Source organism: Sceloporus occidentalis, unplaced genomic scaffold, assembly GCF_023333645.1.
Source record: "Sceloporus occidentalis isolate IW3139 unplaced genomic scaffold, rSceOcc1.0.p SCAF_166, whole genome shotgun sequence".
In the NCBI taxonomy this organism is placed as follows: domain Eukaryota; kingdom Metazoa; phylum Chordata; class Lepidosauria; order Squamata; family Phrynosomatidae; genus Sceloporus; species Sceloporus occidentalis.
Window position 1 is genome coordinate 549,833 of NW_028317146.1, and position 18,202 is coordinate 568,034.

Sequence of the window (18,202 nt, forward strand, 5' to 3'; positions counted from 1 at the left end):
CTAAAGATACTGCTTTGCTAATAGGTGAAAAGTCATAGTGAGCATATTTTCTGGTATGTGCTGTCATAAAATCATTCTACTCTATGATTACTCCAAAGACATTTAGAAAACTTGTATGAAAAAGTTGTAACCTGTGAATTTCTTAAACGGATACAATGTGCATTTTTAGACAACTCGCAGTGAATTTGATTCAAGTGAATTTGAAGTACGGAGACGATATCAGGATTTCTTATGGCTAAAAAGCAGACTTGAAGATGCGCATCCTACATTGATAATCCCTGTAAGTGTTACCTGTTCACTTGATCATATAAAGACAGCAGGTAGACATTGTTTGGCTTTCCATTGATCCATATTTTTTTTAAATGCTATAAAAAATGCACAACTGTGTTTTTAAATGTTTGGCTAATCCTTTATTAGTCCAGACCGTTTCTCCTTCTTTTTGCCTTGATTTAACAGATCTCTCTTTTTCCTAACTTCCTTGGTTTTTCCCCATTTTTGCACTTGTATTTCTAACCTCAGAGAGAGCAGGGCCTGGTACTGCTTGGTTAATCACTGGAGCAGATGTGGCTGCTCACCACATCTTGTGTATTTTATAATTAATTTATGAGGACAAGGTTATAATATATGACTAGTTTGTAACTTAACCATCAGAGTAGTAAACACTACAGATGTTCTCTAAGCGTATTACATTTGCACTGCTATGTCAAAAGCAAATGAATTGCCCTAAGTGCATTATTTCTCACAAAATAAAAAAAAGCACAACATATTTGAAGCTGCCTTTTAATATCATCATAAGGCTGGGGAATTATCAAGAATAACTGATTTATCACTAACAGGAGAAGAAATACTGCCCATGTTACTAATATGCATTTATAATACTCTCTTTCCACTTCATTGAAAAGTCAAACTGTGACAGTGCAGAACACAAACTATATACTGGAACAGCATTTGTTTGAATAATAGAAACCGTACACCAGAAACAGTCAAGGATTGAAAATATAAAGAAGCAACATTAATCATAGCATACAGTGAAAACATGAAATTGTTCCAAAGGCGTAAAAACTAATGGTATTGTGGCAGGAAAAGCATTAATGGAAGGGGTGGAGGTGGTGAAAAGGAGTATGGGGGGCTTCCCTTACTGGCCATCCATGACATGTAATTGTGTATATTGTCAGCTTGCTCAGTGCCACAATAGTCCAAAAATATCTCTGTGGCATCAGGAAGTCCTTCCACTTTCTATTGATTCTTGAAATTAGTTCCATGCTGAAGTAGCCTCAGGCATTATTGGAAGCATCCTCAAAACTGGTATTACGACAAATGTCCCTCCCTAGACGAGTTGAATATTTTGTTACAATAATTATGTTCTCTAGAGATTTTGTTTATATTCTTTAAAGGAACTACATTACATAAACATACACTACCATTCTACCATTCCAAGACTGGAGTCACTTAAAGGAAGGAAATTTGTAGCTGTGCTAGTACAAAATTGGAAAAGGTTTTTTTTAATGAGCAATCTGCCTTTTAAACTTGAATATGCCATTGCAATACAGGACTGATGGTTACTGATAAAGGGCTTCTGTACACCTAAGAAGATATTCCATTAGAAATCAGCAGTTTCCAGCTACAATAGTCATTTACGACATTAATAACGTCTACACTGTATCTCTGATCGATCTGCTTTTACTTAAATGGAGAAATATGCTTTTCTTTATAAAGTTTCTAAGTGATCTTTTGAACCGTTGTGTAATTTACTATGTGGTAAATGAAACTGGCAGATTATATTCAAATTATCAAAAACTAATCCATAATTACACGCTCTTTTGCTAAAACTGCATAAACCTGTCTGTTCTGTGCTGCTCTGTTGTAAATCAAAGGATTATCAAAAAGTGAACAAATGTAGTATGTTCCTCATTTTATCTGTAATCAATCAGCATTATATAGGATTGAAAGGCAGCTCTTATCTTAAACCAGATTGAGAAAACATCAGGACAAAACTACATATTCAGACATTTAAGCAGAAACTTGTATGAGACTTGTGAAAAGCACTGTTATTATTACGATTATTATTTTTTTTTGTTTAGCCATTACCAGAAAAGTTCAGTGTTAAAGGAATGGTGGAAAGATTTAATGATGACTTCATTGAAACACGCAGAAAAGCTTTGCATAAATTTCTGAACAGGATTGCTGATCATCCAACATTAACATTTAATGATGACTTCAAGATTTTCCTTACTGCTCAAGCATGGGTAAGTAATAGTTACAGAAATGCTTGACCAAGTCTGTAATTGGTGTTTGTTATACATGGTGTTTCATTTTGCATAAGTGATCTCTTTTTTTCCCGAACTTTAAATCTTTAGAATTATTTTTGGGATTTATTCACTAAAATACCAGTGCGGAGAGTTGGGTAAAATTACAAATTTGTATCTATTTGGTTTCATAAGTGGCATGCAACCTTAGTTGAGTCTGCCTACTCAAATTTTTAGTGAACCGACCCATTTGTGTTAAGAATATATGCAAAGGCACTAAAATATATCTGTCATCTTGTTTGGTTGTTAGAATTGATGCCATTTTTATATTTCGATGGAATTTTAGACGAGAAATTGTTATTAACTGTCTTGCAAACAGAAGCTGTCACATCTGAGAAAACAAGCAAATGATTCAATCCAGCTCTGAAAACCATCTGTGTCTTGCGTGATTGTTATTTAATATTTCATGTTTTAGTTAACAATTTTGTGTGTTTATGTTGGGTCAAAGGTGAACCAATGCCCTCCATTATACTGAGCACTACGGGCAAAATAAAATATATTGCCATTATGAACATGACCGAGATTAAGACATTGAAACTTAGTAGCTTTTCTCCATTTTTTGCCACCATAATATACTAAAATGTTCTTCTAAGATTAACTTGCATGAGTGGTTCCTATCCAGTGGAGGAAAAAACAAAAAAAACCCACCAACATATCAACACACTGATGAACAAAATAAAGGATGGCATATGCACATGAGAGAAGGAGTGATAAATGCCTTATAACATAATTATTCCATGTTGGCATCCATGTTGGCATAAGTGTGTTTTAGTTTGCTTGTTTGAATTATTCATATTTATTTTTCAACTATGACATGCACTTCATGCAATTGTCCCATGATTCCCTCGAACGTTGTATTGGAATCATACTGTTATTCAAAGTAGGAAGAGTTCAATGCACTTTTCACAAAAATGGAAAACATTGTTTTTTATGTTATTCAGTTCTAAGGATTAGTAATTGGGCACCATCTGGAATATTTTAGTTTTCTTTGAAGATAATGTTTGCTGTGTCCTTCAGATTATGAAGTTGGACTACCCTTACTGTTAATGCAACATAGAGGTGCTTTTAAAGGACTCTATAAATGACTCTGAAAAAAAACATAACGCATTTACTGCAGCTGCTAATAAGTGTCTTTGAACCGCCACTACCATATTTTATATACTCTTTTACTACATTGTGTTTTGGCCAGAATTAACTGCTACGGTAATCACGATATGTTTGTTTTTCTCCCTCACTAGGAATTAACGTTGTGCAAAAAACAGGGTCCTGGGCTTTTCAGCAGAATGGGGCAGACCATCAAGGCTGTGGCTTCTTCTGTGAGGGGTGTTAAAAATCGCCCTGATGAGTTTACGGAATTAGTGGAATACGTTGATGTTTTTAGCCAAAAACTAAACTTATTAGATAAAATAACCCAAAGAATTTACAAAGAAGAGAAAGGTATACCTTGTGTTTATCTATAAAATATGGCTTTGTATATATTAATGGTCATTTCATAGGTCAGATGACTCAATAAATCTTTCCAAGTTAGTTACACTTCATATGCACTTTAATGTGTTAAGTGTTACTTTATGAGTAACTGTAATTTTTTTCCAACCAAATGCATAGAAGGATCACTCTCTAAATATTTTGCATGACTCTCTGTCTCTAAGCTTATTTGTACCTCATTAGCAATGTAATATGCATGAGTAGTGAGACTGTGGCAGTAGACTGTCTGTATAACTATACCCTACAGAACTAAGCAAGGTTACCCTTCATAATGTGTAGTGAAATCAGGCAATTGTAAAGGTATAAATGTAAACTCTTTTGCTCTAAAAAAAATCAGTAAACTGGAATTCTATTGTCTATAGACCAACCAATGCCACCTAGTGGTTAGAAGATGAAGTACACTTTGTTACTCATGTCCCTTCCTGATTTATGTTCAAACATGTTCTTTAAACGTTGTATAACCGAATACTTTCTAATATATTTGTAACTAGATTATTATGAAGCAATGAAGGAATATGGTCCTATCTACACTTTGTGGTCTGCGTCTGAAGAAGAGCTTGTAGACCCCTTGAAAGGGGTGGCTGGATGTATTGATAGGTGCTGTAAGGCCACTGACACTCTGAATTCTAAACTCTCAGGAGACCTCATACCAATTATACATGAATATGTTCTATACAGTGAAACCCTTTCTGTAAGTACAATTTTACAGATGCTTACATCTAATTATAATGAAGGACATTATCTTTTGTAGTTGTAAAAAATCTAAATTGATATCAAAAGTAGTACAATCACTTTAAATATAGTCACTTCAGGCATTCTATCATTACTATCATGGAATGCCCTCCTCCGGCCTATCCTTCTTCCCCCTGCCTTCGGTCCTTCAAAAAAATCCCTTAAGACCCACTTCTTTAGGGACGCTTACAAGATGAGCTTTGGCACTTTTACCTTTTACCTATTGTGTAATACACCCTAACTCTATAGGGAGTAGAGGCTATGGAATACATTGTTAAGACTTCTAGTGTGCAGAGGTGAACTGGTGTGAGCAGGCAGAGAAGCTTTAAGCTTGTCTTCTACCTAAAGGAAGAATCCCTGGAAGCCCAGCACGAAGCCTACTCTTAGCCTACTCTAGACATTTGTTTTATGGCAATGGTCTACTCACAATACTTAAGACCTTATGATCTTTAACACAAAAATTGCCCTTTTTGTTTGTAATCACCTCTAATTTTATTCAGGGGGTACTGAAACGTAGAGATCAAATTCAGGCAGAACTTGATACCAAAGTGGAAGCTTTGAACAACAAAAAGGTGGACAGAGAGGCTGTAAGTATAGAACTTAATGTGCGTGTTGGTTAAAAAGGTATGAATTAGTATTATTCACAATATGTGTGCCAGAAGGTGGATCATGCTAGATATTTGTTTGTCTTAAATATCTAAACTTTTCCATGACCAATCAAGACCACAGCTTCTACATATTCTTACATAGGTTCATTTGTTAGAATAGTATACATACAGCACTAATTGAAGACATATGTGGGTTTTAGGTGCTGTAGACTCTATATTCTTGAACAGATGGAGAAGAAAAGAAAGAGACCTTTCCCTTCTAACCATTCGTTTTAATGGTAGGGTATAAATTCTTAATATATCTGGGCAATATGTGAATTTCATGAATCCTATTGGACCATTCATATGATACACTGGCATTCCAAAGAACACCATCTAACAGTTAGGTCACGCGAATGAAAACACATGTTCCTAGCACTCAGGTTGCATTGAGGCCGAAAGTGTGTATATGTATAGGAAAGAATAAGCATGAAAATTATTTCTTACAATGTGACACTTAAGACAGCTCTGTTACGTTTATTTCAGAGAAGCATTGCTGATAAATCTAGTGTGGATTGCCATGTTAAACTAGTGGTTTTACTAATGGTAATTCAAACTCCTGTGCTAAAGATCCCTTAACAACTTTGCACTCCCTTATATTTCTACCCTTATATTTAACTGTCCTCTTTGTTCATCTCATTATTTGTGTCTCTCCTCTCCGGTCACTTTTTTATTCAGGAAGAGCTTCTGAGAGTATTAGCCTCCGTTTGTCTGAAACAATGATATATACATCTTCTTTGTTCCAGTCCTGGTTTCATATGTAGACAGAGTAGCAAAATCTAATTCCTCCATTGGGAGAGACATCTGATATGCCCTGGTTCATTATTTATGTCCGCCATGGACAACCATTACAGTGACTTAACGTGCTGTTGTTTGATGATATCATGACCTCTTTCTCCTGTCCCTGGTATGTTTGGTAATATTGATCAAAAAAAAAAAGCTCTCAGAGCAGATGAATAGTTGGATGATGATTTTAGATCTCCAGATCCCAGGTCTTTTTCAGCCCTCGCTTCATATACATATTTGTTTTTCTTCTCAGTTCTTGCTGCTGGTCTGCTCATTAGTTAGATTATCTATTTATAAATTATGTTTGACTGTTTCTTTCCCCAGATGTTTTCTAGAGGCATACCCTTTAGTTCCTTTGCTTCTGGAAACTGATGTCCTATGCAAACTATGTTTGCATATATATCAAGTCAAATAAAGTAAATTGTAACATCTTCCAACAAATTCAGAAATAATCAAATGAAAGTCTAAAAGAATCACTTAATCAGAATTAGATTGTGAACTAGAATTAAAAAATCTATGCATTGCATCTACTGTAGAAGTACAAAAGCCTATGTACACAATACAAGGGGAAAATGGTTTAAACAGCGATGTGTGTCCAAGAAAATACAACTTTTTTGCTAATAGACAAATGTTAAGAATTGTAAATATCCACCTGTGGAATCTAGATCAAACTTAGTTATATGTGTGTGTATACTGTATATATGAAGGTGTGTGTGTGTCTGTGTGCCTCTGTGTGTGTGTGTGTAGAGAGCGACAGAGAGAATACAGATTAGAATTAAAGCTTGTATTTTTATAATGTTTCTAGTAATAAGTTTGATAGTAAACATTGTAATTACTTCTTATATACCAATATTACATACTTTATATGCCTAGATACAGATATGAACGTGCACAAAAAGCACACATTTTAATTGTTTGTGCATGAAGTCTTTGATTTTAAATTATCCTTTTTGCAACTAACCAATCCTTGGAGAGCAGTCCTGAATAAATTTGTATATGAAAACATGATTGTTCAATCTGCCCAATTATAAACCGATTGCAGATGCCAAGATAATGTTCATGTTTTCATTCTGTGCCAATTTTTGGAGTTTCTGCACTGAAAACACAATCTGTGGAAGTAAATTTCAGGTTGGTCTAGCCCCAAGGGATGTTCACTCGTTATAAAGATTTTTGTAGGAAAGGCAACAGATGGCTTCCATTGGGGAGTGTGAGATAAAAAGGGACGCTTCTCAAACACTCAGCTTCACGTGTCAGCGAAGATGGCTTCCAGTTCAAATCTATACAGTGATAGCCACATTTGAAAAATAAGAAAATGCGTTTATATTTTTCTGTTATATCAGACCTGGTCAAATTGCTAATATGAGTGTAATATACCGTTATAAAGCTACATTCATTCTAAAAGGGGCTGCCATTTTCTAAGTCCAAGAGCATTTATAAAATGTCTTTGAATTCATAAACAGTGGTAATGCACTACATCTTTTTAAAGTATAAGGACGAGCTCTTTGCAAGAAACTCTAATGTCTCATATAACTATTTTATTAGCGGTTAATGTTTGGTATTTATTAGCTTGACAATATGCTGAATTATCACCTACTGTATCACACGTCTTTATTCAAATGTTAACCCCCAGCTAATACATCTATTTGCAGTTCATCATTTTTTTCTTCTGATTTACAGATAATAAGTTTTAGAATATCCATGAGCCCAGGAATTTCAATTAACAATACATTAAAAGGACACTACGTCCATCATATGGACTTTAATGCATATGATAGCTGAGTGGCCTCTTTAAATTTCCATGGCATCCCCCTTGTATTTTCCATCTCACCAACATAGCTGCATTATGAAGTGCTAGTCCGTGCAAAATAATCCTGCAAGAAAGGTAAACTGGAGATTTTAGCATATCTAATAAAACCACCTATGCATCATTTAGTGTAAATATAACATTAGGCCACCATTATAGATAAGTAAGCCATGTAGCTTTAAAAGCTCCATCAAACTTTGCTTGATACATTTTGTTCTACACAGGACATGGGCCTTTATTTTACTCTGACCCAGCAGACTTCTCGAGCAGCCATTTTTCATTTGTTTCATTAAATAGCTTAATTGACACCTGCAGTCTTTAATGTGTGTCGTGACAGAGATGTGATATATCATTTAAATATTGTTTATACACAAAGTTGGCGTGAAAGCTGTTGTATTTAGCTGAGCATGAGCCTAAAATGCCATATAGTAAGTGATGCACCTTTTATTGCTGGAATTAATTTATAATTTCGTTTTAATTGAAATAACAGGAGATGGTCATTTCCAGCTTCTGTGAGCATTTTATCCTCTCATTGCAGTTTAAGGAAGAGATTGAGAAACTAGAAGATAAGGTTGAATGTGCAAATAATGCTTTAAAGGCTGACTGGGATAGATGGAAAGAAAATACGCAGCTTGACCTGAAGGGGGCATTTATCAATATGGCGGACAGCAGGATAAGCCACTATGAAGAGGTAAGATTTGATAGCTTAGACATATATTTTTTAAATTAATTTAAGTAAATATATTTTTGTTTATCAGGTTAAAAAAAAAGTTTGATTGACACAAAAATCAAGTTAAATTACATTCTAAGTGTTTTATTAACACTGTCCTGATTCTAATCTGGTATGAAACTGGTAAAAAGGGTATTATTGCTCCAAGATGGAACTTCTTATCTCGGCCTCTCGTTTAAAATGCTTTTTTGAAGTCCATATTTGCCTCATACCCAGTTAAGTACAGTGTGAAATACATTCAGTGTTCTTGCACATTGCAAGGTAATTGAAGCCAAGAGTTTCATATGTAAACTTAATTGCAAACCTAAAAAGACCAGGAATTCATTAAGACTATCTCAATCCCACTCAACCTTCTTAAAGATTTTCAGGACAGAGGTAGAGCTGGGCTGGACAACGGGAATCAGGACCGCAAACCCTCTTTCATTCTACGGTGTCTTGGACTCCAGAGAATGCATACTGCACACAAGTTCAATGCAGTAGCACTTCTTCCCCAGCTCTACCCATTGTGTTCTGATTTGGCGGGGGTAGGAGTTGGGAGGTAGGATTTATCTTCTCCCCCAGCTGCATCTATTAAATGCAGGGGGCATACTACAGTATGCTTCTTGCACACGTTCAATAGCACTCCCATTCTAGATAGTCGAAGCCGATCAAATTAAAAGCTATCTGAGCACTTGTCTTTGTCAGCATAAAAGTTATTGGCTGCTGCTTAGGTTATTTTCATGGCAGCACTGCTGATCATTAATCCATGCAAAATGGACTCCAGCATTCATTAAAACCAAAAATACAATCCCAGGGACTAGATATTTCCTTTAAATTGAATTTAAACATTGAGACCATAGTTATTTATTCTTGGACAGAAATTATTTCAAAATACTATATAAGTCTACAAACACATCAATAAAAAAAGGTTTTAGCCTGCTAAATGCATACTATTATCTGCAGATTTATAAACTGTTGATGAATGCTTGTCAAAAAAGGAAACCGATCCAATGTCAGAGACTGTGTGGCCACTTGTGTACATGACTCTGGGCATAAAGCAATACAATTTAGGGAAAGTGAGAGATAGGTCAGGCATTAATTTCTGGGTAGATAGCACAGGGAGTGACCCAAAGGTCATGGCAGTAACAAAAAATGCCCTAGTTAGAATCTGCAGTCAGCCTGTATACCTGGGAGAAAAAAGGTCAGGAGCACACCAAAGTCAGATATTATAATCACATACAAAATGCAGGAACTAAATTCATCTACTGGGCCCAAGATAGCATAGGATTCTACACCAGCAATGACTAAATATGTGAAGCTGAATGCCACATATGACTTTGCCTTGCAGTATCTATGTGATTATGTGCCTCTGCACACACATAATGGCACTGATGCCTTAATGTTACGTGACTGCAATGAATCCCTTAAAATTAGCTGCCCCAGCAAAACCTGACACTTTTTTTTACCACCCAAATCTTTTTTTTTACCACCCAAATCTATTATCACCGCCATATGTAATTTATTTTGCATGCATGTTTTTCTGTAGTATAAAGTTTATAATGAGAGACAAATGGGTCTTCTAAGACATTATAGGGGACTTTATAATGCAGACATGAGCAACTGCATTGGAGCCTGTTTTAGTTTGGTAGGAGCTTTGCGCTCATCGGTAACTTTTGTCACAGCTTGGATCTCTAGAGATCCAAACCATTCATCCTGAATAATATCCTTAACCTGCAAAAGGGAAAATATCCAGGAAGCTTGTTATGTAACCACTAGGACTTTTTTCTTTTTCTTAAAAGCCAATGGCTAAATTCTAATTAAAATAAAACATGTCAGCTTGTGAACATTGCACATGGAATAATTTAATTGCAATTTGACATATTAATATTCATCACCTTCTATGTCTTGCTGAGTATTCCCATTTTCATACTGGCATTTTTGTTTTGTAAATTCTTATTTGATCAAATGTAATATGCAATCATTACAAAATTCACTTAACAAAATTATTGCTTCTAATCATAGCATATCATTATTGGATAGGGCATATTTAGCCAAAAAGGTTAATAGCCTTTGTTCTGACTTTGTTAAAGTAAACTTGTGTTGGTGGGGAAAATCATAATTTAAGTATATGTGTGTGTATATATATATATATATATATATATATATATTTATATTTATATATATATATATATATATATATTCCTATTTAGTTAGTATGAATTACATTAAATTTGTAATGGTTTTGACAGATATCCATTGTGTCTACTTATTACTGTCATCAACATTGTGGCATGAAATTTATATTTGGCCCATCTGTAAAATAGATTAAAAAATCTGTATTTTTATATGCATAACACTACTTTTGTATTACATTTGTTCAAAACCAAATCTTACATTATAACAGGGGTCTACATGGGTGCGGGAATAAAAGCTTAACATAAAGTGTTAACATACGTACAAATCTTTGCATTGTTTCTAGTAAGATGGTTTTGCTTCTGTCAAAATATATTTAATTTACAATCGGGAATGGTATACCAGGAAAATGGATATAGTCATATGAGTCTGAGAGAAGATAACATTTTTAGTTTACAATGATACCTCTTATTGGGCCAACGTTGAAACAGATGAGACCTCTGAAGTTCACAAAAAAAATGTTCTGTGTTGGTGCAACAAAAGGCTTCCTCCTTTTAATGAAAATAGTTACACAAATCTCAAAAAAAAATCCAGGTATGCAGAATGTCGGGATCCTTGTTTTCGGTGGAGACGTATTCATTAGTGCAAAGAAAAGTCCCATCAAGCCTTGCCAATAAAAAATGCCTATTAAAGTATGTTGTAGATACTTTAAAGTGCTTTCTTCAACCAGTAAAATGAATAAAACAAAGTTACTTATCATTTGGAAGAACTGCAGCTTTATAGCTGATGCACACCCCCTCCATGTTCCATTTTCATACCACTGTTTGGAATCCCCCCATACCCTTGCGTAAAATGACTGGACTGTGGCTTTAACTGCATTAAAGAACTGTTGCCAAAACTTCACCAGGATTGTAAAAGTCTGTAGGAGCAGGCGGCTCGTCTGCCATCAACCAATTTTTTTTTATTATTCCCTACGAAGAAGAACACGAAGAGTTGGCCGGTGCCCAAGTGTAGTATTAATTAATACTCTAGTATTATTAGTTATGAAAAACAATAGTATTAATTAATAATCTAGTATTATTTAGACTATTAGTAAAATATAGTGCCTACCAAACAGTCGTCCTCAAACACCAAATTGTTTTCCCCATGACCTTTATTTCTTAATCTAAGTGTGCATTAGTTCAAACTTAAATAACATTCTAGACAATTACAGTAATTTAGAACGTAGGGCAATTTTCCATCTGTATTGAATGAGAAAAAAATACTGAGAATTGTCATAGATCTGCAAATGACCATTACTGTGATAATTTAAACATCTTTGTTAGAGAAGCACCCATTTAAAAACCAAATGCATTCTGATAAAGATGTAATTGCCGAAAAGATGATATGCAAAATCTTTTGATTTCCTAGCTTTTCTTTTTTTTTATGAGTATAAAAAGATGAATTGATTTTTCACAAATGTACAACTTGATTGCTTTTTCTAATGGAGGTTGTATACAGAAAAAGCATAGATGCTAAAATAGAAAATGAAAGATTTCCATTTATAAAAATCCAATATCTAAAATAATGTACTATGATCAATGATACACATTTTTCAGCAGTATAATTTTTCCATGTTGTAATTATTGGATGCTCTTTTTTTCTAACAAAAAGTTTGAAGTCTCTATAATAAAGTTTTTACAGAATGTGCTTAACCCTTACTTATATGTTGGTACATCATCCACCTTTTGTTATTTTTGAGTCCTGAATGAGGGCACGCGCATAGTGAACATTATAATGTCAGCAGAGTTTATGTTCATGTTATACTGTATCCTGACATTCCCATTTCCCTTGCTGTTATGATAAGTTGGATAATGCTTGTTTCTTCCATTGCAGTGCCTTTCTACCTGGGAGGCCTTCCTATCATCCCACATGTGTGACCTGCAGCTGGATCCAAAGCAAGATGATTAATAATAAAAACCTCCAACTTTGGGCTTTAAGGGTTAATTAATTTACAAAGAAACCAAAGAAATGTCCCTTCATACAAAAATTACTGTAAAATGAATGTGTAATGTATATATTGTAAAATAATTGTGGCTGCAACTGGAAAAAAAAATCACGCCAAAGCCATTAGCAGTTTTAGTTCATGCAGGTCTTCCAACCATATGGAATGTCCTGTACATCATTGAACCTTTTTTTTCATAAAAAATTCAATAATATTCTTATGCATGCAGGATATTTGGATATTTTTTAGACTTTTGTATCTTAAATACTATGTGAGACAAAAACATTAATTAAAATGTTTACTATGTTTTGATGGTTAGCACTTGATTTACTTGTAGAAGTCCAAAATATTCTTAAAAAGAAAACTAAAAACAAAATGCTCAGTTAAAATATGATACATGATACATACCTAGTTCCTGAAGATGACTGTAAATAACGTGGGGATATGAGTGTGTTCAAGTGGTGCAGATTTTTTTTATTTCACTCCTTGATGTAAATTAATTAATTAGACTGAAACATATCTCACCAATACTGACATGTCACCTACTTACAAAATGTTTTCATCTTCAATGGTATAAAACATGGTAATTATATTATTCTGTTCCATGTAATGTATTCTTTGTGAACAGGTTACCTGCAGTAAATCATCAGTTAAAGCACTCAAATGAGCTCTGGCTGTCCAATCTACTACTGACATATTATCAGATGTGGCATTTAAATGTCATCTCTCCCAGAATCTCTAAACAAGCTGTAGGTTCTGTAAGTAGCCCTGTGGGGAACTAAATTGAACTTTTTATTCCAGATGAGGTTAGTAGACAGCATGTTCTTCTCCTCACTGCTATTTCATATTTATTAGTTCATTTACAGAACTTTAAAGACTTTAATACATATGATATCTCAGTGTCCCCTTTAAATTATCATTCTCACTGCAATTAAATGCAGAACCCCCCTTTGCACTTGCCCAGGGATAGGAACAGACATGGTTCATAGTGATCATTTTCGCAGTAACTGGATTCAGGAAAGAACTATATATATATATATATATATATATACACAATATATATATCTATGTCCTGATGAAAGTCAGCAATGACTGAAACGTCGACTTTGTTTGAATAAAGAGAAGTTGTTAACTTAAAGACCTGGAGTGCTGACCATCCTTTGAGAGTGCTTTATATATATATATATATATATATATATATATATATATATATATATATATATATATATATATATATATTTAAACAATACTTAATAGTTACCCTGGGTTAAAATGTGTTAGAGTAAATCCTTCTATTCTGTTTAGTAATGGATAGATTATAAAAATCCACACATATACAATGCCCTTACAAATGCCTGCCCTTGCAGCCATACACTTAATTACCCTTAAACATACTTGCCCTAATATACAAACACTTTTAAAACATACAGTATCATTCCCCTTTCACCCCATCACTTCATTTTCTCATAAGTTCTCCCCTATCTCATGATCTTTCCCCTTTCTCTTTTTATCTCTCCCCTTTCTCTCCATGGTTTACCTTCCTCCTTCTCCTTTTCTGTCTTCTTTGTCGGCGAAGAAGGTTGGGAAACACTCAGAGAGAGCATGAGAGAGCGATGGATTGTGAAACAGCATGAGAGAGTGAATGAGAATGAATTTGGGTTCCAAATGAAAAATGCCCTCCTTTTTTTCATCTGAACCAAAAGGGAAGGAAACAATTTGCTGTCCATTTGCACAAATCTAGAATCAATATATGTATGGTTGTCACAGACACAAAAAGGTAAAATGCACAAAACTATGTGCAAACATTAAGTCACATTGACAGTCTTGCCAAAAATTTAATCTCTCAATAAAAATGTGCACAACTACGCCATAAAATGTCAGGTTTTTTTGTGTCAAACTAAAACTAACCACTCATTTCAAAGTGGCAGTATTGCATCTCCAACATATAAGTGTAATATGTGTAAAGACTGGTAATTATGTTTATACATATAATCATGCATCATTATGTCTATAATCTCAAGTACAATTACAGGCATTGTTTCTAAATTGCTCTTGCAGTACCTTTTAAAAAACACTCCTTATGTTTCTGATGACATTCATCTGGATGCAGTTGCTTGGTAACACAAAAGACAATTTCATGGCGGAGACCCCAAATATTCGGAGCCCTATGCACTATAGGTTAAGGGAGCCCCTCTATATAGTACAATAATTTGGTCATAAGAACAGTGTGTAATTTTCCTGTAATTTACTTTCCACAAATGAATTATGGAATCATTATGGAATTCTCCTGCAGAGTCTTGTACTGTGAGATTGTCAGAGACTTAATACATTTAAAAGAAAATATTTCTTGCATCCATGTAATTGCTAATAACTACATACCTTCTTGGCATGCTTAACGCTAAGCAAGTTTTTTGTTCAATGCTACATAATAGACTGTCTCGTTGACTGGATCTGGACTATTGTAAATGAATGACCACAGTGGAAAAAGCTGTAACCGTGTTTCATAATTAACTTAGGTAAACTGTTGTCACAGAAACATAACAACACAATCAGCGTTTCCAGTGAAGCCTTCATAATCCATCTTAACCCTGTTCTCTACAAATGCTGCTTTATAAGCGCAAGTACAATGTTTAAATCTGTTTCAAAATGAAAAGCTACAAAATGTGCAAAATATTTATCAAGTTTCTAGTTTCTCTAAGGTGGCCATTGGTCACCCTAAAAGAAAAGACAACTCCCCCTTTCACAAATTTTAGCATATAATGAATTTGTAACATTACCTATAGCTTTTGCATTGCTCCTTTTGTTTCTGGATGTCTAAATTGTTATGTGATACGCTACTCATTAGGTCATCTTTGCCCATTGTACCGAAATAAGGTGGTGATATATAAATCAACAATAGTAACACATGTAGGCAGTGTAATCACAAATATGAGGTTAATGTCATGTAATACAAGATCTATAATAAAAGGTCAAACAGCTAGCATTAATAATATTGTGGCGTGAGCTTTTCACCTTTCTCATCACTAAGACTTAGTAAGTAAGGCAGCCTGAACCATTTGAAAACAATCGGAAACTTAACAAAGGGTATAGGATAATGTAATGAAGAGGAATAATCATACTGAGTCAGTGAAAAGGGAGTTCAGGTATGTATTCACACACATACACTATATGGGCAAAAGTATTGGGACACACCTTTAAATTATTGAATTCAGGTGTTTCAGACCCATTGTCACAGGTGTACGAAATCAAGCATCTACGTATGCAATCTGCGTTTACAAACATTCTGAAAAATGCAAGGTCCATAAAGAGATGGTTTGATGGGTTTGGTGTTGAAGTGCTTGACTGGCACATGCAGATCCCTGACCTCAACCTCATCAAATACCTTTGGAATTAACTGGAATGGAGATTGGGAGCCAGACCTTCACCACCAACATCAGTGTCTGAGCTCACAAATGCTCTACTGGATGAATGGGCAAAAATCCCCACAGAAACACTCCAAAATATTGTGAAAAGCCTTCCCAGAAGAGTGGAAGCTGTTATAGCTGCAAAGGGGGACCAACTACATATTAATGTCTACGTATTTAGAATGTGACATCATAAAAGTCCCTGTTGGTGTAATGATCAGGTATCCCAATATTTAGTATACAGAATTATAAAATGTGGGGTCTATGAAGAAAAGTGAACATTATAAAAGAACATTATATTAAAATCAACTTTCTTTGCTCATTTGAGCATTGCTTAGACAAATTATTATTTGTGGGACATTCATTTCTTTCTTTCTTTGCTGGTGTTTGCTCACTAGCTACTTGTGGTGGAATTATTGCATAGTATTATTACTTCCCACAATGTTATATGAAAACACAAAGTATCTTTAAAAGAATGTAAATTAGAACCAACTAATTCAATTAACTATAACTTGCTAAAAAGGACAAACTTAATAACTGCAATATTTAACATAGAACTTGATGATCAACAACAACCATTCAGCCCACCTAGTCTGCGTGGAGTCTGCTGGTCCTGATGTAAAGACAAAAGCTGGTCCTTGGCCTCATCCTACATAACATATTTAGATATTCATCAAATAAGTATCGCGAAAATACATAAAGATATAGTGGCAAGTTGAACCAAAAAGTGGAACAACAGGAACTATACAGTTAAAATGGGAGATGGAAAAAAAAGAGGTATATTTGTTTTTTATGTTGTATTTGGTGGCTACAAATAGAACCTCATTTTCTGCTTTTTTCTTACTAAAGGCAGCCATGCATTGTAATCACTATGGAAAGCATAATTATAGACATCTATCATTATATGAATTTACATGAAGCAATCATACAATTAAAGGAGAATGGATTGGAGAAAATCTCCAATCACTCGTGAAATAGAATCCCACCACCTACATTTAAAAAAAGGCTATTTAGTCCAACTATTCTTCTCACTAGAACATAGGATTATATGTGTAAACGTTCTTGGTTTCCAGGGTACAGCAGCCCCCCCCCCCATTGAAATGTCTGTCCGAGGTTTATATTTGTCCCTGGAACTGTTCTCTGAAACTCTCTAAAGGTAAAGAATAGCTAATTTAAGCATAGCTTTAAATGACCTTCAATGTATTTATCATAAACATTATGAAATTCCCCACCAGCCAGTTGGTTTTATTGTATGGAACCTTCAAGAATAACATTGGTGAAGTTACATACCGTATTTCAGATGACATTTCCTTTATTAAGGCACTTTTGTTTTTTTACCAACCAATCCATTGTAGCTGGTTATAATATAATGAATAAACCATTTAAAAGTGAAAATATTTTCACTAACACTCCTGATATAAGATAGGGTGTTAAACCATTATAGCTTAAACTTAAAGTTTTGGGTAGTTAAAATAAATAAATTTATTTATGCTAAATGCTGAGATAGTGACCCCTTTTAAGGTTAAAAAAATATGACGGGATAAGTTAAAATCCCTTGGTTTTCGCCTCTTAGCCACGCACATAGCCAGCGGTGTAAAAAAGTACCAAAAACTAGTGAAACATAAAGTCAACGTATAAGCAAACAGGAAACAATGTTAATGTAAAATGTCACTGTAACATTTACAACCATTAATTTAACCTTATAACAGCATATTTTTATTTATTTAGGAAATAGGAAGATTTTTTAAATCCACATCTAAAAAATATATATCTGACTCCTAAATTCCATAATAAAGTGCAACAGATGATGAATGAACTTTTGGGAAAACAGGAAGGTTTTCTCAAACCTTTTATACCTTATCTTAAAAGGGTCGGGCCTTATTTGTGCAAGTAGGCACTTTCAAGCATCTGGGGACTAGTTTCAAGCATATAGGGCAGTTTCGTTAATTCTAAAGAAGGTGGGGGCATTTTCTATTTCCGCAATAAACAACATGCTTTTCTTCTTTTTGAGAGTCTAGGCCTCATTAGCCTGTGTCATCCACAGCATCAGCCGTTTTCATATCTTCTGGAACATTCTGGTATCTTTAGGAAGAGGCCCACTTTTAGGAAGTGATGTTTACCCCATGTCTCCTACACACGCTTACCAGGTCTAAAACCCACAGCCCTGCAGTTTCTGTCCTCCAGCTGCCCTGACCTGACAATTACATCTTTG

The 18,202-nt window shown here is 34.5% G+C and overlaps 1 protein-coding gene across 1 annotated transcript in view; it reads left to right on the forward strand.

Moving 5' to 3' along the window:
* LOC149279415 (sorting nexin-7-like) overlaps positions 1-12,552 on the forward strand; it is a 40,455-nt gene extending 27,903 nt beyond the window's left edge. Inside the window, exons 3-9 of the mRNA XM_089501199.1 lie at positions 170-280; positions 2,082-2,246; positions 3,545-3,743; positions 4,283-4,482; positions 5,024-5,110; positions 8,299-8,451; positions 12,478-12,552. Of these exons, the coding sequence (XP_089357325.1) occupies positions 170-280; positions 2,082-2,246; positions 3,545-3,743; positions 4,283-4,482; positions 5,024-5,110; positions 8,299-8,451; positions 12,478-12,552 (990 nt within the window). The remainder of the gene's footprint in view (positions 1-169; positions 281-2,081; positions 2,247-3,544; positions 3,744-4,282; positions 4,483-5,023; positions 5,111-8,298; positions 8,452-12,477) is intronic.
* The last annotated feature ends 5,650 nt before the right edge of the window (positions 12,553-18,202 follow it).